We start from the raw sequence: 18,593 nt of genomic DNA on the forward strand, positions 1-18,593 counted from the left end.
GGTGATGCCACAGCAGTACGTCTGATTCAGGGCCCCTACTACCACACATGGAGGGGTGCAGGACTGGTGATGCCACAGCAGTACTTCTCATTCAGGGCCCCTACTGCCACACATGGAGGGGTACAGGACTGGTGATGCCACAGCAGTACGTCTGATTCAGGGCCCCTACTACCACACATGGAGGGGTGCAGGACTGGTGATGCCACAGCAGTACTTCTCATTCAGGGCCCCTACTGCCACACATGGAGGGGTACAGGACTGATGATGCCACAGCAGTAAGTCTGATTCAGGACCCCTACTACCACACATGGAGGGGTACAGGACTGGAGATGCCACAGCAGTACGTCTCATTCAGGGCCCCTACTACCACACATGGAGGGGTACAGGACTGGTGATGTCACAGCAGTACGTCTGATTCAGGACCCTTACTACCACACATGGAGGAGTACAGGACTGGAGATGCCACAGCAGTACGTCTGATTCAGGGCCCCTACTACCACACATGGAGGAGTACAGGACTGGAGATGCCACAGCAGTACGTCTGATTCAGGGCCCCTACTACCACACATGGAGGGGTACAGGACTGGTGATGTCACAGCAGTAAGTCTGATTCAGGGCCCCTACTACCACACATGGATGGGTACAGGACTGGTGATGCCACAGCAGTACGTCTGATTCAGGGCCCCTACTACCACACATGGAGGGGTGCAGGACTGGTGATGCCACAGCAGTAAGTCTGATTCAGGGCCCCTACTGCCACACATGGAGGAGTACAGGACTGGTGATGCCACAGCAGTACGTCTGATTCAGGGCCCCTACTACCACACATGGAGGGGTACAGGACTGGTGATGTCACAGCAGTACGTCTGATTCAGGGCCCCTACTACCACACATGGAGGGGTGCAGGACTGGTGATGCCACAGCAGTAAGTCTGATTCAGGGCCCCTACTGCCACACATGGAGGAGTACAGGACTGGTGATGCCACAGCAGTACGTCTGATTCAGGGCCCCTACTACCACACATGGAGTGGTACAGGACTGGTGATGCCACAGCAGTACGTCTGATTCAGGGCCCCTACTACCACACATGGAGGGGTGCAGGACTGGTGATGCCACAGCAGTACTTCTCATTCAGGGCCCCTACTGCCACACATGGAGTGGTACAGGACTGGTGATGCCACAGCAGTACGTCTGATTCAGGGCCCCTACTACCACACATGGAGGGGTGCAGGACTGGTGATGCCACAGCAGTACTTCTCATTCAGGGCCCCTACTGCCACACATGGAGGGGTACAGGACTGGTGATGCCACAGCAGTACGTCTGATTCAGGGCCCCTACTACCACACATGGAGGGGTGCAGGACTGGTGATGCCACAGCAGTACTTCTCATTCAGGGCCCCTACTGCCACACATGGAGGGGTACAGGACTGATGATGCCACAGCAGTAAGTCTGATTCAGGACCCCTACTACCACACATGGAGGGGTACAGGACTGGAGATGCCACAGCAGTACGTCTCATTCAGGGCCCCTACTACCACACATGGAGGGGTACAGGACTGGTGATGTCACAGCAGTACGTCTGATTCAGGACCCTTACTACCACACATGGAGGAGTACAGGACTGGAGATGCCACAGCAGTACGTCTGATTCAGGGCCCCTACTACCACACATGGAGGAGTACAGGACTGGAGATGCCACAGCAGTACGTCTGATTCAGGGCCCCTACTACCACACATGGAGGGGTACAGGACTGGTGATGTCACAGCAGTAAGTCTGATTCAGGGCCCCTACTACCACACATGGATGGGTACAGGACTGGTGATGCCACAGCAGTACGTCTCATTCAGGGCCCCTACTACCACACATGGAGGGGTACAGGACTGGTGATGTCACAGCAGTAAGTCTGATTCAGGGCCCCTACTACCACACATGGATGGGTACAGGACTGGTGATGTCACAGCAGTACGTCTCATTCAGGGACCCTACTACCACACATGGAGGGGTACAGGACTGGTGATGCCACAGCAGTACGTCTGATTCAGGGCCCCTGCTACCACACATGGAGGAGTACAGGACTGATGATGCCACAGCAGTACGTCTCATTCAGGGCCCCTACTGCCACACATGGAGGAGTACAGGACTGATGATGCCACAGCAGTACGTCTCATTCAGGGCCCCTACTGCCACACATAGAGGGTACAGGACTGGTGATGTCACAGCAGTACGTCTGATTCAGGGCCCCTACTGCCACACATGGACGGGTACAGGACTGATGATGCCACAGCAGTACATCTGATTCAGGGCCCCTACTACCACACATGGAGGGGTACAGGACTGGTGATGCCACAGCAGTACATCTGATTCAGGGCCCCTACTACCACACATGGAGGGGTACAGGACTGATGATGCCACAGCAGTACGTCTCATTCAGGGCCCCTACTACCACACATGGAGGGGTACAGGACTGGTGATGCCACAGCAGTACATCTGATTCAGGGCCCCTACTACCACACATGGAGGGGTACAGGACTGGTGATGCCACAGCAGTACATCTGATTCAGGGCCCCTACTACCACACATGGAGGGTACAGGACTGGTGAGGTCACAGCAGTACGTCTCATTCAGGGCCCCTACTACCACACATGGAGGGGTACAGGACTGGTGATGCCACAGCAGTACGTCTCATTCAGGGCCCCTACTACCACACATGGAGGGGTACAGGACTGGTGATGCCACAGCAGTACGTCTGATTCAGGGCCCCTACTACCACACATGGAGGGGTACAGGACTGGTGATGCCACAGCAGTACGTCTGATTCAGGGCCCCTACTACCACACATGGAGGGGTACAGGACTGGTGATGTCACAGCAGTACGTCTGATTCAGGGCCCCTACTACCACACATGGAGGGGTACAGGACTGGTGATGTCACAGCAGTACGTCTGATTCAGGGCCCCTACTACCACACATGGAGGGGTACAGGACTGGTGATGTCACAGCAGTACGTCTGATTCAGGGCCCCTACTACCACACATGGAGGGGTACAGGACTGGTGATGTCACAGCAGTACGTCTGATTCAGGGCCCCTACTGCCACACATGGATGGGTACAGGACTGGTGATGTCACAGCAGTACGTCTGATTCTGGGCCCCTACTACCACACATGGAGGGGTACAGGACTAGTGATGTCACAGCAGTACGTCTCATTCAGGGCCCCTACTGCCACACATGGAGGGTACAGGACTGGTGATGCCACAGCAGTACGTCTGATTCAGGGCCCCTACTACCACACATGGAGGGGTACAGGACTGGTGATGTCACAGCAGTACGTCTGATTCAGGGCCCCTACTACCACACATGGAGGGTACAGGACTGGTGATGCCACAGCAGTACGTCTGATTCAGGGCCCCTACTACCACACATGGAGGGGTACAGGACTAGTAATGTCACAGCAGTACGTCTCATTCAGGGCCCCTACTGCCACACATGGAGGGGTACAGGACTGGTGATGCCACAGCAGAACGTCTGATTCAGGGCCCCTACTACCACACATGGAGGGTACAGGACTGGTGATGCCACAGCAGTACATCTGATTCAGGGCCCCTACTACCACACATGGAGGAGTACAGGACTAGTGATGTCACAGCAGTACGTCTCATTCAGGGCCCCTACTGCCACACATGGAGGGTACAGGACTGGTGATGCCACAGCAGTACGTCTCATTCAGGGCCCCTACTACCACACATGGAGGGGTACAGGACTGGTGATGTCACAGCAGTACGTCTGATTCTGGGCCCCTACTACCACACATGGAGGGGTACAGGACTGGTGATGTCACAGCAGTACGTCTGATTCTGGGCCCCTACTACCACACATGGAGGGGTACAGGACTGGTGATGCCACAGCAGTACGTCTGATTCAGGGCCCCTACTACCACACATGGAGGGGTACAGGACTGGTGATGCCACAGCAGTACGTCTCATTCAGGGCCCCTACTACCACACATGGAGGGGTACAGGACTGGTGATGCCACAGCAGTACGTCTCATTCAGGGCCCCTACTACCACACATGGAGGGGTGCAGGACTGGTGATGCCACAGCAGTACGTCTCATTCAGGGCCCCTACTACCACACATGGAGGGGTACAGGACTGGTGATGCCACAGCAGTACGTCTGATTCTGGGCCCCTACTACCACACATGGAGGGGTACAGGACTGGTGATGTCACAGCAGTACGTCTGATTCTGGGACCCTACTGCCACACATGGAGGGGTACAGGACTGGTGATGCCACAGCAGTACGTCTGATTCAGGGCCCCTACTACCACACATGGAGGAGTACAGGACTGGAGATGCCACAGCAGTACGTCTGATTCAGGTCCCCTACTACCACACATGGAGGGGTACAGGACTGGTGATGCCACAGCAGTACGTCTGATTCTGGGACCATACTGCCACACATGGAGGGGTACAGGACTGGAGATGCCACAGCAGTACGTCTCATTCAGGGCCTCTACTACCACACATGGAGGGGTACAGGACTGGTGATGTCACAGCAGTACGTCTGATTCAGGTCCCTACTACCACGCATGGAGGGGTGCAGGACTGGTGATGCCACAGCAGTACGTCTGATTCAGGGCCCCTACTACCACACATGGAGGGGTACAGGACTAGTGATGTCACAGCAGTACGTCTGAATTAGGGCCCCTACTATCCTCTCATGGAGGGGAGCTTCTGGTGAGTTTTACAAGATTTTCTGAGAGACTAATGGGGGAAAGAACTTACATTAACTTTTCAAAGCATCAAGTTTACAGTGAGCACAGTTCCTTTGGTGCCTCCTTTTTTGTTTTTGCAAAGTACTCCCTTTTGGGAAACAGTCTATTTCTGGAAGTGGTGGAAAGCAGAGAGGAATGTAGGCTTACTCTGCTATGTAGAAACAAGAAAGTACTGAGTGTCAAAAAAGCTGCTACTTAAAGGGACTGAGTAGGTCCCTAAAAAGTGAAGACAAATGGAGAAATAAAGTAGCGCTTACCAATGAGGGATAATCAAAGTAAAAAACATTTAATTGCATATGTAATAGACAAAATTTCATAAACACATTAGAACAATAAAATGGTACCATAAAATATGGGGGGAAAATAAAACCTCTCAAATGGCCCTCTCTAAGTGCCAGTAGATTTTTTGAAAAGATGGATAGGATCCGCTCCTATTTATGCCGCCTGTATACAGTCCCGAATGGAACAATGGAGTCCTTTTGGACTGGGGATGTAAAGGGTTTTCCACTGGATTCGATCGTACACAATATATGATAGGTATAGTTACCACTGTGTGTCCCTTTGGAGATTTGTATCCATGTAGGACTGCTGTAGCGAGCTGTATTCTCCGTTTGCAGGGAGGAGGTAGATGAAATTTCCTCCTGAGTAGGAATCACGATGGATGTGGAAAAACAAAGTGACAGTGTCCCGGACAAATAATTTTCCAGAAATGGGAAATGTAGACGGCTGGTTGGATCCTGGTGCATGCAAGATAGCGATAGCAGTGAGGGGCTTTGAGAGGGAGCAGCTTCCAACGTGTTTCACTGCCTCTAGGGGCAGCTTTTTCAAGGATATGCATATCCTATCTATGACCTTGTTTAGTCTCTTAGACAGTATCTTGGCTATTATCTTGATGTCATTTGTCAACAGCGAGATCGGTCGATATGATTCTACCAGGCTGGGATCCTTGTCTTTTTTTGGGATTACAACAATTAGCGCTTCTGTCATAGAGGCGGATATAGTCTTTCCAGCATAGAGTTCTGTGATCAGTTCTAAAAACTTTTGGGAGAAGAATTTATTATGTCTTTTATATAGTTCGTGTGGAATGCCGTCCATACCGGGTGATTTACCTCCGGGGATATCTTTTATAGCTTCTTCTATTTCGTTTAAAGTTATTGGACTATCCAACATGTCTCTCGATTCAGCCATCATCACAGGGTGTTCTATTTTCCCCAGGTACTCTCTGATTTCCTCTCAGGTATAAATTTCCTGGGATGTATAAAGCTCTCTATAAAACTGCATAAACCTCTTAACTATATCTGGGGTTTGTGTCAATATTGATCCCGTTGGGTCCCTTAATGCTGTTATGGTATTTTGCGAGTGTTCTGCTTTTACAAGCCCGGCTAAAAAGCTCCCCGGCCTGTCCCCCTCAGCATATCTAGTATGCCCAGCGAAAAGCTCCCTATACCTTGCTTTATCAGAGAGGCACTTGCGCCAAGCCTCTTGGGCACTCATCCAGGCCTCTTTATTCTCCTGCGTCTTCCCCTGGAGGTATTGTTGTTCTAACCGGGAGCAGTCTATTTCAAGTCGCTGTTCTTCCTTCTTATGACTAGTTTTTTTCATGGCTACTTCTTTTATAAATAAACCCCTGAGATTTGCTTTAAAGGCATCCCAGGTGACTTCTGCCGAGGCTGAGCCCTGGTTTAGGTCAAAAAATTCTTGCCACTGGGGTTCCGAGTCCTCCCCGACTTTGAAATGAGTGAGCCACTTAGCATTCATTTTCCATAAAGAATATCCCCTATCTTCTCCCAGGTCCATGCTTAGTTCTAATGGGGAGTGGTCCGATATACCTCTAGTGAGATATTGTACCGTGCGTATTCTGGGCATGCATTCCCTAGTGACCAGTGCCAAATCTATCCTAGAGAAGGAGAAATGTGTATTTGAGAAACAAGAATATTTCTGTTCCGTGGGGAATCTTGCCCTCCAAGCGTCTAATAGCCCCATTTCCCTTACCAAGTTTGCAAATCCATTTCCCCTAGGCTTTCCCTTACCTTCCCTGTCTAGTATAGGGTCGAGTATATTATTGAAATCCCCTAAGATCATGGTCGGGGTTTTTGGGTGCAGAGCCATAAACTCTGCTGCCTTTTTTAGTACCTCGAAATTAAAGGGAGGTGGAATATATACTGTCATAATTAAAAATCCTAATGAGCCTATCTTGCACTTTATAAATACATATCTCCCATCTGGATCAATATGGACTTCTATTGGAACAAACGGTATGCCCTTACGAATCAGTATTGAGGTTCCTCTTGATACATTGGTAAAGGTAGAATGGTATGCCCATCCTATCCATGGCTTCTTAAGGGCAAAAACCTTATTCCCCACTAAATGTGTCTCCTGCAGGCATATTATGTCGGAGGCATGTTGTCGGATCTGCCGCATAACCAGAGATCTTTTTATTTTATCGTTAATCCCCCTCACATTCCATGTGAGGAGGCTATACTTCATGGTGACCATAAATCCGGGGGGAGTCCCCATTCCAAATATATTCCACCAGAGCTGGAGCGTTCTAAATAATATCGTTTCCCTTTGTTCCATATTGTTAACCTAGTTACCCTATCTTTTCCCCTCCCTCCCTCCCCCCACCCTGCATGCCCTACCTTTCTTCTCCCTTTGACATGCTTCCTGCCCCTCCCCCCCACACATCTTACACTCACTATTCTATCGGACATGCCGATTACAGGTATTTTTTAGGGCAATAGATATAATGGCCACCAGCCATTATCATACGATCCCCAGTGAGCAGCTTCCGCAAAAAAAAAAAAAGGAAAAACCCCTTCCCCTTTAGACCTATTATCAGAATCTTGCTTTTTTTAAAATTCCATGCTATCTCCTCTTTAAGCAAGCGTTTCAGATATGATTTATCTTTAGTGTAGAGAATGATACCGGTACTTTAAATAAAGTGCACAAGGTAAAGGGGAAGGTCGGCATACGCATCAAGTTGTTATTGTGGCTAAGAGTGCCTACTAAATGCTGATTACTCATACTCTTTCAATACCTCCCTCCCCTCAGAGGGGTGTTATCACATGGGTTTAAATTTAATACTGTACGTAAACCATTACCGTTTAAACCTAATATCAAAGTGTTGTTTTTCACATGCAATACTACTTCCTCTTTAAACAAATATTTCGGTACTTATGTAGTAACTGGGCTGCCGATTTTTTGATTGTATGCCTTAAGTTAAGGCATACAATCAGATGCGATGCGATGCGATATCGCATCGCATCGCATCGCATCCGATATCGGATGCGATGACCCGATTTTTCCATAGGAATCAATGTTAAAATGATTCCTATGGAAAAATGGGTCCTTTTCATACCCCTACTATCCAAGTGGGCATGGAGTTGGATATAAACCTGTGGCGAGCGTAGCGAGCCACCGAGCCCGAAGCGTGGCGAGCGAAGCGAGCCCCGCGAGGGGACGGTATTCGTCCCCTCGCGGGGCTCGCTTCGCTCGCCACGCTTCGGGCTCGGTGGCTCGCTACGCTCGCCACAGGTTTATATCCAACTCCATGCCCACTTGGATAGTAGGGGTATGAAAAGGACCCATTTTTCCCATTGAATTCCATGTTAAAATGGACTCAGTCCATTTTAACATTGATTCCTATGGAAAAATCGGGTCATCGCATCGCATCGCATCGCATCGAATCGCATGGTCGCATGCGATGCGATGCGATCTCCCGATCCGACCCGATTTAGAAATCGGCAGCCCAGTTACTACATAAGTACCAATATTTCATACATGTCTTAGCTTTGATACAAAGAGTGATACCAGTACCTTAAATAAACTACACGAGAGGAGAGAGAGGGAGAAAAAAAAAAAAAAAAAGAAGAGGAGGCAGGAGGACATATGCATTTTTTCTAAACTGTGTTGTTTTAAAGACCGCCAGTCTCCAAATTAGTTAGTCGCCAGTGAACGTTTGCCTGGAAACTTAATGTCCAGCCAGTCTGTTGCATCTTTAGGTGTAAGGAAAAATTTTGCTTCCCCTTCACACACCACCCGAAGCTTAGCGGGAAACAGGATTGCATACTGAATTTCCAAGTCCCTTAGTCGTTTTTTTACTTAAAATAATTGTGCCCTTTCCCTCTGTACTCCAGTGGCATAATCAGGAAACACCGATATTCTTGAATTGTCCCAAAGTAGGGGGCCCTGGGCTCTAGTTAGTTTCAATACAATGTCCCGGTCTGAATGGTGCAGCATTTTTGCTATAATTGTTCGTGCTGGGGCTCCTGGAGGGGGGGGCTCTCAGAGGGACCCGGTGGGCCCTTTCAACTGAAAAGAATTTGGAAAAGGCCTCTCGACCATATGTTTTAATCAACCAACTTTCCAAAAATGCTTCTGTGTTTGTCCCCTCTATTTTTTCAGGTAGTCCAACAAATCTCAAGTTACTTCTCCGGGAGCGACCCTCCAAATCTGTGACCTTAGAGTTAATTAGCTTCAACTGAGCAGTTAAGTTCTCTATTTTTCCTGTCAAGGGGGAAACCATATCTTCCAGTGTAGATGTACGGGTTTCTACCTCCTTGACACGTTCCTTAACCCTTTGTACTGCTTGTCTCATTACGTCCAGATCTTCTTGGACTTTTTCTATTTTGTTTGCTAACCGCCCTTCACTGGCCGCGAGAGCGTCCAATACTTTTTGAATGGAAGATTCACTCTGTTCTGCCTCTGGGGGGGGGGTAACAGGAGGGGTGGTCTCCGACCTTGTAATAGGTGTTGGGGTGCTTGGTTGCCTGGCATATTTTGACAGTTTATTGGCCGCTGTTGTGTTCTGGTTTTTTGGCATTTTAGTTGCAAGGGTGCTGTGTGGTTAAGCGGGGGATTAATGCAGGGGAAAGATAGTGACTTAATTTCCAGTGGTTCTGGGCTAGTAAGTCTTTATACACGAGGAAGCTGCAGCTAATTCTTCAGTATTTTAGCGATGAAGTGGGATGGAGTGGCGTGGGAGCTCAGTGAGCAATTGTTTTAAGTGGGGCTTTGTATGTATATCCCTGCTGCTGCTCAGAGTTTATGCGGCTTTTAAACGTAATATCAAATTACTCACAGTTTGACGCGTCGCCCCTCTTGATTTAGGGTACATGGTGTTCAACTTAGCTGTTTTTAGGAAGGATGCCCAATACGGCTTTTTGGAGGAGTTATTCACTTCAGTTGCCCTAAGAGGGGGCAGTCAGTCCGCCGTTTAATTGTGGTATTCAACCCAGTTGCCCGGGATCATACAACTCTCCTCTCCAAGTATACAGCGTGAATAAACAGGTGGCCAGCGGTAATCAGCAGCAGTGGTTTTCTGGCATCCACGGCTCCGTCCCTCACCCGGAGTCGCCGTCCAGTGCCCGTCTCGGCAGTTCCTTCTCGCGGCTGCTTCCACCAACCCGGCAGCCCACGCCTTACTCCTCTTGCTTGTGGGTTAAACAGATTAGTTTTTTTTTTTTTCTCCTTGCCTGCGCCCGTCCGGGCCGGCAGCAACAGCTTCTTACACCCGCGTCTCCGTCTCTCACCCGGATTCGCGGTCAGTGGGTTACGCTCACGTGTCTCGCTTGCGGATTAACAGGTTAGTTTTTTCTCCTTGCCTGCACCCGTCCGGGCCGGCAGCAACAGCTTCTGGCACCCGCGTCTCCGTCTCTCACCCGGATTCGCGATCAGGTGCCCGACCTCACGGCTCCGTCTCCCACCTGTTTCCACAGCCCAGGTATCGCACTCCCTGCGCCTCTCTGCAGTCCGCGTCCTCAGCTCCACGCTTGGGCTCTCGCGTCTCCTTTACAGACCTAGCGGAAGCTCCGTCTCACCCAGGAGACACTGCCAGGCACACCTCACTTCCGGATGCGGTATCACCGTCAGTGCTTCACCCCCTCAGCCGTCACAAAGCTTTACTGCAGGTGTACAGACTCGCGTCTTTTGTAAGTAGGTGGGCGGCCTCCTCCTCCTCCTCTTCCCACTAGAAGCCGCTCATTCCTGGGGAAAGTAAGTCAGGATTACAGGTGTCTCGTGGAGCAGGAGAGACTCGTGCAACACGTCTCACTCCCTGCTCTCCGTAGCCACGCCCCCAGACACATACTGACTTGCAGGTCGACTCATATAGTTTACGTAATACAATGTCCTTGCAACAAAATATTTGTGGGAAAGATGGTCAGAACCATGAGGGAGAGGATGGCCATGCACAGGTCCGCAATAAAGGCAGCACTGGAAGGCAAGGACCATGAACAGCCAGTGGCCAAACACTTTGTATCGTCGAAGCACAAACTAAGGGACCTCAAGCACATGGCCATAGACCATGTCCCGGAATCGATCCGAGGAGTTGACAGAGGAGGAAATCTACTAAGACTTGAAACAAGATGGATACATCGGTTTACTGCAACAAAACCGACCGGCCTGAATGACCGGATACCCCTGGGAACATTACTCTAAAATATGACAATAAGAACATTCAATTCTACAGTCCACAGTTGACAGCAGAAAGTGACATCACATATTCTACAGACTCTTTAACATTTAGTGCCCTAGAGCAGAAGCAGACAACTGATATAACTGTGACTCTTAGTTTATTGTAGATATTATGTTCAGCCAGTGATTTTCATTTCATGCCCAAATGATCCAATGCAATAACAGTAGGTGCCATCTCACGGCCCCTGAGATTTATTCCGGACGGTACGGAAAAATATAAGTGTGATAATGATCCAGTTGAAAATATACATTAGAAATTGTAGCACCAGCAGCAGTAAAATTAGATCCGGTCGAAGTTTGATCAGGGTTGGGCTGATTAGCAGCACCTGTGGCTTTCTGATATAGGTGTTTCCAGGGTAGGATGACATTAGTCCTGATGGTGATAGCTGCCCAGGTGATATTCTGGGGGTGTGGGCTACAGTATTGACGACTCTGAAATACTGAGGAGTTTGGACTATGCTGTGACAAGTGTATGCTGCAATGCTGTAACCATCTTTGCCTGTGCTGTTTATCTGCTACATCTTATCCAGTGTATGTGATTCCTTGTCATATATAATATATAGCTGTTGTCACACTATTGATAATACATTTATCTCTCATAATACAGTATAACCCGCCCTCTGCCACCACTCACACATTCTACATTCTGTTGCAGATTCGTCTTCCTTCTGGACATTCTCTGCGTTTGGAGTTTCCTGCAGACACCTCTTTGCAATGTGTCTATAACCATATTAGCAGTCTGCAGTCCTCTCTTTCAACCTGCAGCTTGTTGCAGACCTTCCCCACTAGACATTTCACTGAGGAGGACTTGCCACGTACTCTTCAGGAACTGGGACTTACACCTAATGCCACACTGTGTGTTTGTGCTGTAGACAAACCCAAACAGACCCCAGAAGCTATTGTCTCTCAGGAATCCGTACCCCAGGAACCTTTGGACATGATGTGTAATGCTGAGGATCTGATGATGCATGGGGACAAACTGTTGCCCATTTTAAGTTCTCCAGCACAGTCTGTAGCTTATAATGTCCAGATGATAGAGGAACCCACACCGCAACACAGCTGGGGTGGGTACAACTTGGACTAATGGGAGGGAAGAATGGCTGTGATTGGGGAATGGAGGTGAGAGGGAGGGAAAATTTGATGATGGGGCAGTAAATGGCATGGAGGAGAGGGTGTAACTGGGAAGTAGATGGGGGTTGGGAGAGAAGAGGTGGTGATGGGGCAGTAATTGTGGCATGGGGGAGAGGGTGTGACTGGGAAGTAGATGCGGGTTGTGAGGGAAGAGGTGGTGACGAGGGAGTAATTGTGGCATGGGGGAGAGTTTGGCAGTAAAGAGGTGGTGATGGGGCAGTAATTGTGGCATGGGGGAGAGGATGTGACTGGGAAGAGTATCTGGGTTGGGAGGAAAGAGATGGTGATGGGGCAGTAATTGTGGAATGGGGGGGGAGGGTGTGACTGGGAAGTAGATGTGGGTTGGTAGGGAAGAGTTGGTGATGGGACAGTAATTGTGGCATGGGGGGGAGGGTGTGACTGGGAAGTAGATGGGGGTTGGTAGGGAAGAGTTGGTGATGGGACAGTAATTGTGGCATGGGGGGGAGGGTGTGACTGGGAAGTAGATGGGGGTTGGTAGGGAAGAGTTGGTGATGGGACAGTAATTGTGGCATGGGGGGGAGGGTGTGTCTGGGAAGTAGATGGGGGTTGGGAAGGAAGAGTTGGTGATGGGACAGTAATTGTGGCATGGGGGGGAGGGTATGACTGGGAAGTAGATGTGGGTTGGGAGGGAAGAGGTGGTGACGAGTCTGTAATTGGGGCATGGGGGAGAGGCCAATAGGAGGATAATTGGAATAGCTGTAAACAAATGTGTGTACATGTAGGTTGGCAAAATTGTAGCATGTAACAGTTCTATAACACTGGGTTGTACTGGGACATTTCAGTGACATGTACTATGTGACGTTATGGTGTGCATATATATATATATGTGTATGTAGTATTTCAGAAGAATTCTTTCATCCTTTGCAGGGCGCGGACAGAAACTGTCTGCTCAGGGACAAGGTGTAGAGATACCGCAGAGAATTGCTTTAAGTGGTAAGTGGTGTGTGTCTGTCTAACTAGACTTTTATGTGATTGATAATTTATAGCATAGTGTTTCTCAGAAGCTTTTTAAATGGTGAAATTTCCATATTTTCATTTTTTTTCACATCAGGAGGCTGTAAATTGACCAAATAATCCTTTTTGTTACATTTTGTTCTTCTGTCTCCTTCTATTGTCTAGACAACCATAATGCTTTACCTGGTCAATTGGAGCGACAGTCTGGGTCCCACCAGTGGCCATCTAATGGAGTCAGACTTAGGTGAGTGTACAATGCCTGCTTCATGTATTATATTCCTGGTTTATATTACGTTACCAGTAGAAGTACAGAAATGTCAGCCAGTGCGGCAGGCCACAGATAGACCACCTGGTTTCTCTGCAGAACCACCAGACACAGAGGCATTGGACAGTCTAGCTTGTACAACATGGAGGTATCATCTAGTGTATGTCTTCCTCCCTTTGCTATTGTGATGATATTGAGGGCCTGATTCAGAGTTGATCGCTGATCAGCAAATTCACAGATCGAATGACTACGAATGTGTACAAATCGTATCCTGCATGTGCGAGCCCGAATAGTGACAGAAAATGCTTATGGATCGTAATCACAATGTGGCTGGATGAAGAGAGATATTCTTCAAACACATTGGCAGGAGAAATTGTTGTCAACAGAAGGGAACGCCACTATCACAGGACCGCTGAGGAAAGGTACCACCCAATTTTATTTCAAGTCATCAGTGCTATCATACTGGATTTTATTGCACTGTTTATGGGACTGGCGATCCTCAGAGGTACAGTAGCTGTGATTACCCCATTGCACACACTTTTATATTTTAGTATTGGTTTTACATTGTATTGTATACAGAATGAACTCTTTTAAAAGAGACACGTGATGGTTTTAAAGAAACCTTTATGAGAACGTTGCTATAGTTGATCGTGTGAGCACTGGTATGCATGCAAATCAAAGATACCTTGATGTGTTTATATTGCATATTAACTTAGTAGTTTAGGTTGAAAAAAGACTGGCGTCCACCATGTTCAACCTTTTACAGGACCCTTAGAGGGTGTTGTCTGGATTTTAAAGCCATTTTTTAATTTGATTCCACTTTGGGCTAATAATGTCCAATAAATGCTTATCCAGCCTTAATTTGCCTGCCGACGCCACCTCTTCAGGAGAGTTCCGTACTTTTACTGCTTGACCATAAAAAAACCTTTCCTTTGGAGGGTTTGAAATCTTCTATCCTTCAGCCTAAGCAAATGCCCACATGTTCTAGTCTCCGACCTCACAGTAAATAGGGTGACTGACAGTTCGTTATATTGTCCCCTGATATATCTGTATTTGTCTTCCTGTAAATGCCTATTTACCATCGTAAACATTCCTAATTCGGCTAATCAGTCCTCATACAGTAGCTTCATTTCTCCAACCCATATTGATTGGTTGCCCTTCTCTGGACTTGGTTGGTTATAAGATTGGTTGCCCTTTTCTGGACTTGGTTGGTTATATGATTGGTTGCCCTTCTCTGGACTTGGTTGGTTATAAGATTGGTTGCCCTTCTCTGGACTTGGTTGGTTATAAGATTGGTTGCCCTTCTCTGGACTTGGTTGGTTATAAGATTGGTTGCCCTTCTCTGGACTTGGTTGGTTATAAGATTGGTTGCCCTTCTCTGGACTTGGTTGGTTATATGATTGGTTGCCCTTCTCTGGACTTGGTTGGTTATAAGATTGGTTGCCCTTCTCTGGACTTGGTTGGTTATATGATTGGTTGCCCTTCTCTGGACTTGGTTGGTTATATGATTGGTTGCCCTTCTCTGGACTTGGTTGGTTATAAGATTGTTTGCCCTTCTCTGGACTTGGTTGGTTATAAGATTGGTTGCCCTTCTCTGGACTTGGTTGGTTATAAGATTGTTTGCCCTTCTCTGGACTTGGTTGGTTATAAGATTGGTTGCCCTTCTCTGGACTTGGTTGGTTATAAGATTGTTTGCCCTTCTCTGGACTTGGTTGGTTATAAGATTGGTTGCCCTTCTCTGGACTTGGTTGGTTATAAGATTGGTTGCCCTTCTCTGGACTTGGTTGGTTATAAGATTGGTTGCCCTTCTCTGGACTTGGTTGGTTATAAGATTGGTTGCCCTTCTCTGGACTTTTTGCAGTTCTATAATGTCCTTTTTGTAGTGATGAGCCGAAAATTGTAAGGTACAAACTATTGGCAGCTATTTATGCATCCAACGAAACCTTGATATGCTTCGACTCGCTTTTCTAACATGTAAGTGAGATATGTCATTAAGAAGGCAACAATATTTGTAGACAACCAGGACTTTCATTCTAAGAAGTTACATCCTTATCCTTAAAGAGTAATAAGAAATCACATCTCTGTTTCTTTACATACTGTACCACAATTAGTTGAGCGGAAATAAAAGAAGCACCATCAAGGAAAAGCTTAGATAACACCCCCATTAACCAGCATAAGTATCTACGATATCATTTCACATTTTTCTCTCAGGCTTATCAGAAAATACAGTCATGCACATGGGAGGGTCTGTGATGTCAGTGCTGGCCTTCATTAGCCTGTATCAGTCGCCAGGGCCGCCGAGAGGGGAGGGGGTTGGGTACATTTTACCTGGGCTCGGGCCTATCAGGGGGCCCGGGTCCGAGGACACACACAAACACCCAGTCATGCACAGGGGAGGGTCTGTGATGTCAGTGCTGGCCTTCATTAGCCTGTATCAGTCGCCAGGGCCGCCGAGAGGGGAGGGGGTTGGGTACATTTTACCTGGGCTCGGGCCTATCAGGGGGCCCGGGTCAGAGGACACACACAAACACCCAGTCATGCACAGGGGAGGGTCTGTGATGTCAGTGCTGGCCTTCATTAGCCTGTATCCGTCGCCAGGGCCGCCGAGAGGGGAGGGGGTTGGGTACATTTTACCTGGGCTCGGGCCTATCAGGGGGCCCGGGTCAGAGGACACACACAAACACCCAGTCATGCACAGGGGAGGGTCTGTGATGTCAGTGCTGGCCTTCATTAGCCTGTATCAGTCGCCAGGGCCGCCGAGAGGGGAGGGGGTTGGGTACATTTTACCTGGGCTCGGGCCTATCAGGAGGCCCGGGTCAGAGGACACACACAAACACCCAGTCATGCACATGGGAGGGTCTGTGATGTCAGTGCTGGCCTTCATTAGCCTGTATCAGTCGCCAGGGCCGCCGAGAGGGGAGGGGGTTGGGTACATTTTACCTGGGCTCGGGCCTATCAGGGGGCCCGGGTCCGAGGACACACACAAACACCCAGTCATGCACAGGGGAGGGTCTGTGATGTCAGTGCTGGCCTTCATTAGCCTGTATCAGTCGCCAGGGCCGCCGAGAGGGGAGGGGGGCGGGTACATTTTACCTGGGCTCGGGCCTATCAGGGGGCCCGGGTCAGAGGACACACACAAACACCCAGTCATGCACAGGGGAGGGTCTGTGATGTCAGTGCTGGCCTTCATTAGCCTGTATCAGTCGCCAGGGCCGCCGAGAGGGGAGGGGGGCGGGTACATTTTACCTGGGCTCGGGCCTATCAGGGGGCCCGGGTCAGAGGACACACACAAACACCCAGTCATGCACAGGGGAGGGTCTGTGATGTCAGTGCTGGCCTTCATTAGCCTGTATCAGTCGCCAGGGCCGCCGAGAGGGGAGGGGGTTGGGTACATTTTACCTGGGCTCGGGCCTATCAGGGGGCCCGGGTCAGAGGACACACACAAACACCCAGTCATGCACACGGGAGGGTCTGTGATGTCAGTGCTGGCCTTCATTAGCCTGTATCAGTCGCCAGGGCCGCCGAGAGGGGAGGGGGTTGGGTACATTTTACCTGGGCTCGGGCCTATCAGGGGGCCCGGGTCAGAGGACACACACAAACACCCAGTCATGCACAGGGGAGGGTCTGTGATGTCAGTGCTGGCCTTCATTAGCCTGTATCAGTCGCCAGGGCCGCCGAGAGGGGAGGGGGTTGGGTACATTTTACCTGGGCTCGGGCCTATCAGGAGGCCCGGGTCAGAGGACACAAACAAACACCCAGTCATGCACAGGGGAGGGTCTGTGATGTCAGTGCTGGCCTTCATTAGCCTGTATCAGTCGCCAGGGCCGCCGAGAGGGGAGGGGGTTGGGTACATTTTACCTGGGCTCGGGCCTATCAGGGGGCCCGGGTCAGAGGACACACACAAACACCCAGTCATGCACAGGGGAGGGTCTGTGATGTCAGTGCTGGCCTTCATTAGCCTGTATCAGTCGCAGAATTGGAGAAGGGTCAGACTTAGGGGGTTATTCTAGTTCACTCTTTCTGACAAAATCCTTCTTAGATGGACAAAACCATGTGCACTGCAGGGGGGCAGATGTAACATGTGCAGAGAGAATTAGATTTGGGTGAGTTATTTTGTTTCTGTGCAGGGTAAATACTGACTGCTTTATTTTTACACTGCAATATAGATTTCACTTTGAAGTAAAACCCCACCCAAATCTAATTCTCTCAGCACAAGTAACATCTGCCCCACCTGCAGTGCACATGGTTTTGTCCATCTAAGAAGGATTTTGTCAGAGAGAGTGAACTAGAATAACCCCCTTACTCTTATTTGCACAGACTGGAAAAACCTCTTGATGGTTTGGGTATGGATTTACGGGTGGATAGAGTATTAATTCGCAGTTTTCTCTTTCTGTCTGGGAAGCTGCTATGTACCAGCAGACAACTGCAGCTTTCAGTTCTGATCCAGACCCAAAGTGTGAGTCCACAACATTCATCATTCTGCCTCATTAAATTGCACTTCAAATAAGAAATATGAGGAACAAACCGCAACCTTAATTATACCCCTTTTACACTGCCGCAATAACCCGGATTTTTCCCTTGTGGACCCAGGTCCATGGCGGTGTAAAAGGGGTTAACCCGTGTCCCTTTACACAGGAATTCTACCCAGGTCCTGACCAGGGTAGAACACGGACAGGACCTTGGTGGAGGGCAGAGTAATCGGGTATACACTGATATTTCTGGTCCTTCCGCTCCTTGACCCCAGACCCTCACATTACATAGAGAATATTATCCATATAAGAATGGCTGCTCAGAATGAGTGACTGACTGTGCTTCCCAACATACGGACACTAGACCCTAGGTACCCCCAGTCTGTCCTGCAGTCAGAGCACTGATCCTCTTAAGGCCCATATACCCTGGACGACTTGTATGTGTAAGCCCAGTGTGTACAGGGCACCCGCATAATCGCTGCCGCTCACCTGCTGAACAGAGG

General features: G+C 49.2%; 1 protein-coding gene across 1 annotated transcript in view; it reads left to right on the top strand.

The window, feature by feature from the left end:
* Positions 1-18,593, top strand: part of LOC146079844 (uncharacterized) — a 267,124-nt gene that overhangs the window by 79,553 nt on the left and 168,978 nt on the right. Inside the window, exons 4-6 of the mRNA XM_083186483.1 lie at positions 11,906-12,314; positions 13,270-13,335; positions 13,522-13,600. Coding sequence (XP_083042609.1) covers positions 11,906-12,314; positions 13,270-13,335; positions 13,522-13,600 — 554 coding nt within the window. The remainder of the gene's footprint in view (positions 1-11,905; positions 12,315-13,269; positions 13,336-13,521; positions 13,601-18,593) is intronic.

This window comes from Crinia signifera, chromosome 5 (assembly GCF_055691185.1).
Source record: "Crinia signifera chromosome 5, ASM5569118v1, whole genome shotgun sequence".
In the NCBI taxonomy this organism is placed as follows: Eukaryota; Metazoa; Chordata; class Amphibia; order Anura; family Myobatrachidae; genus Crinia; species Crinia signifera.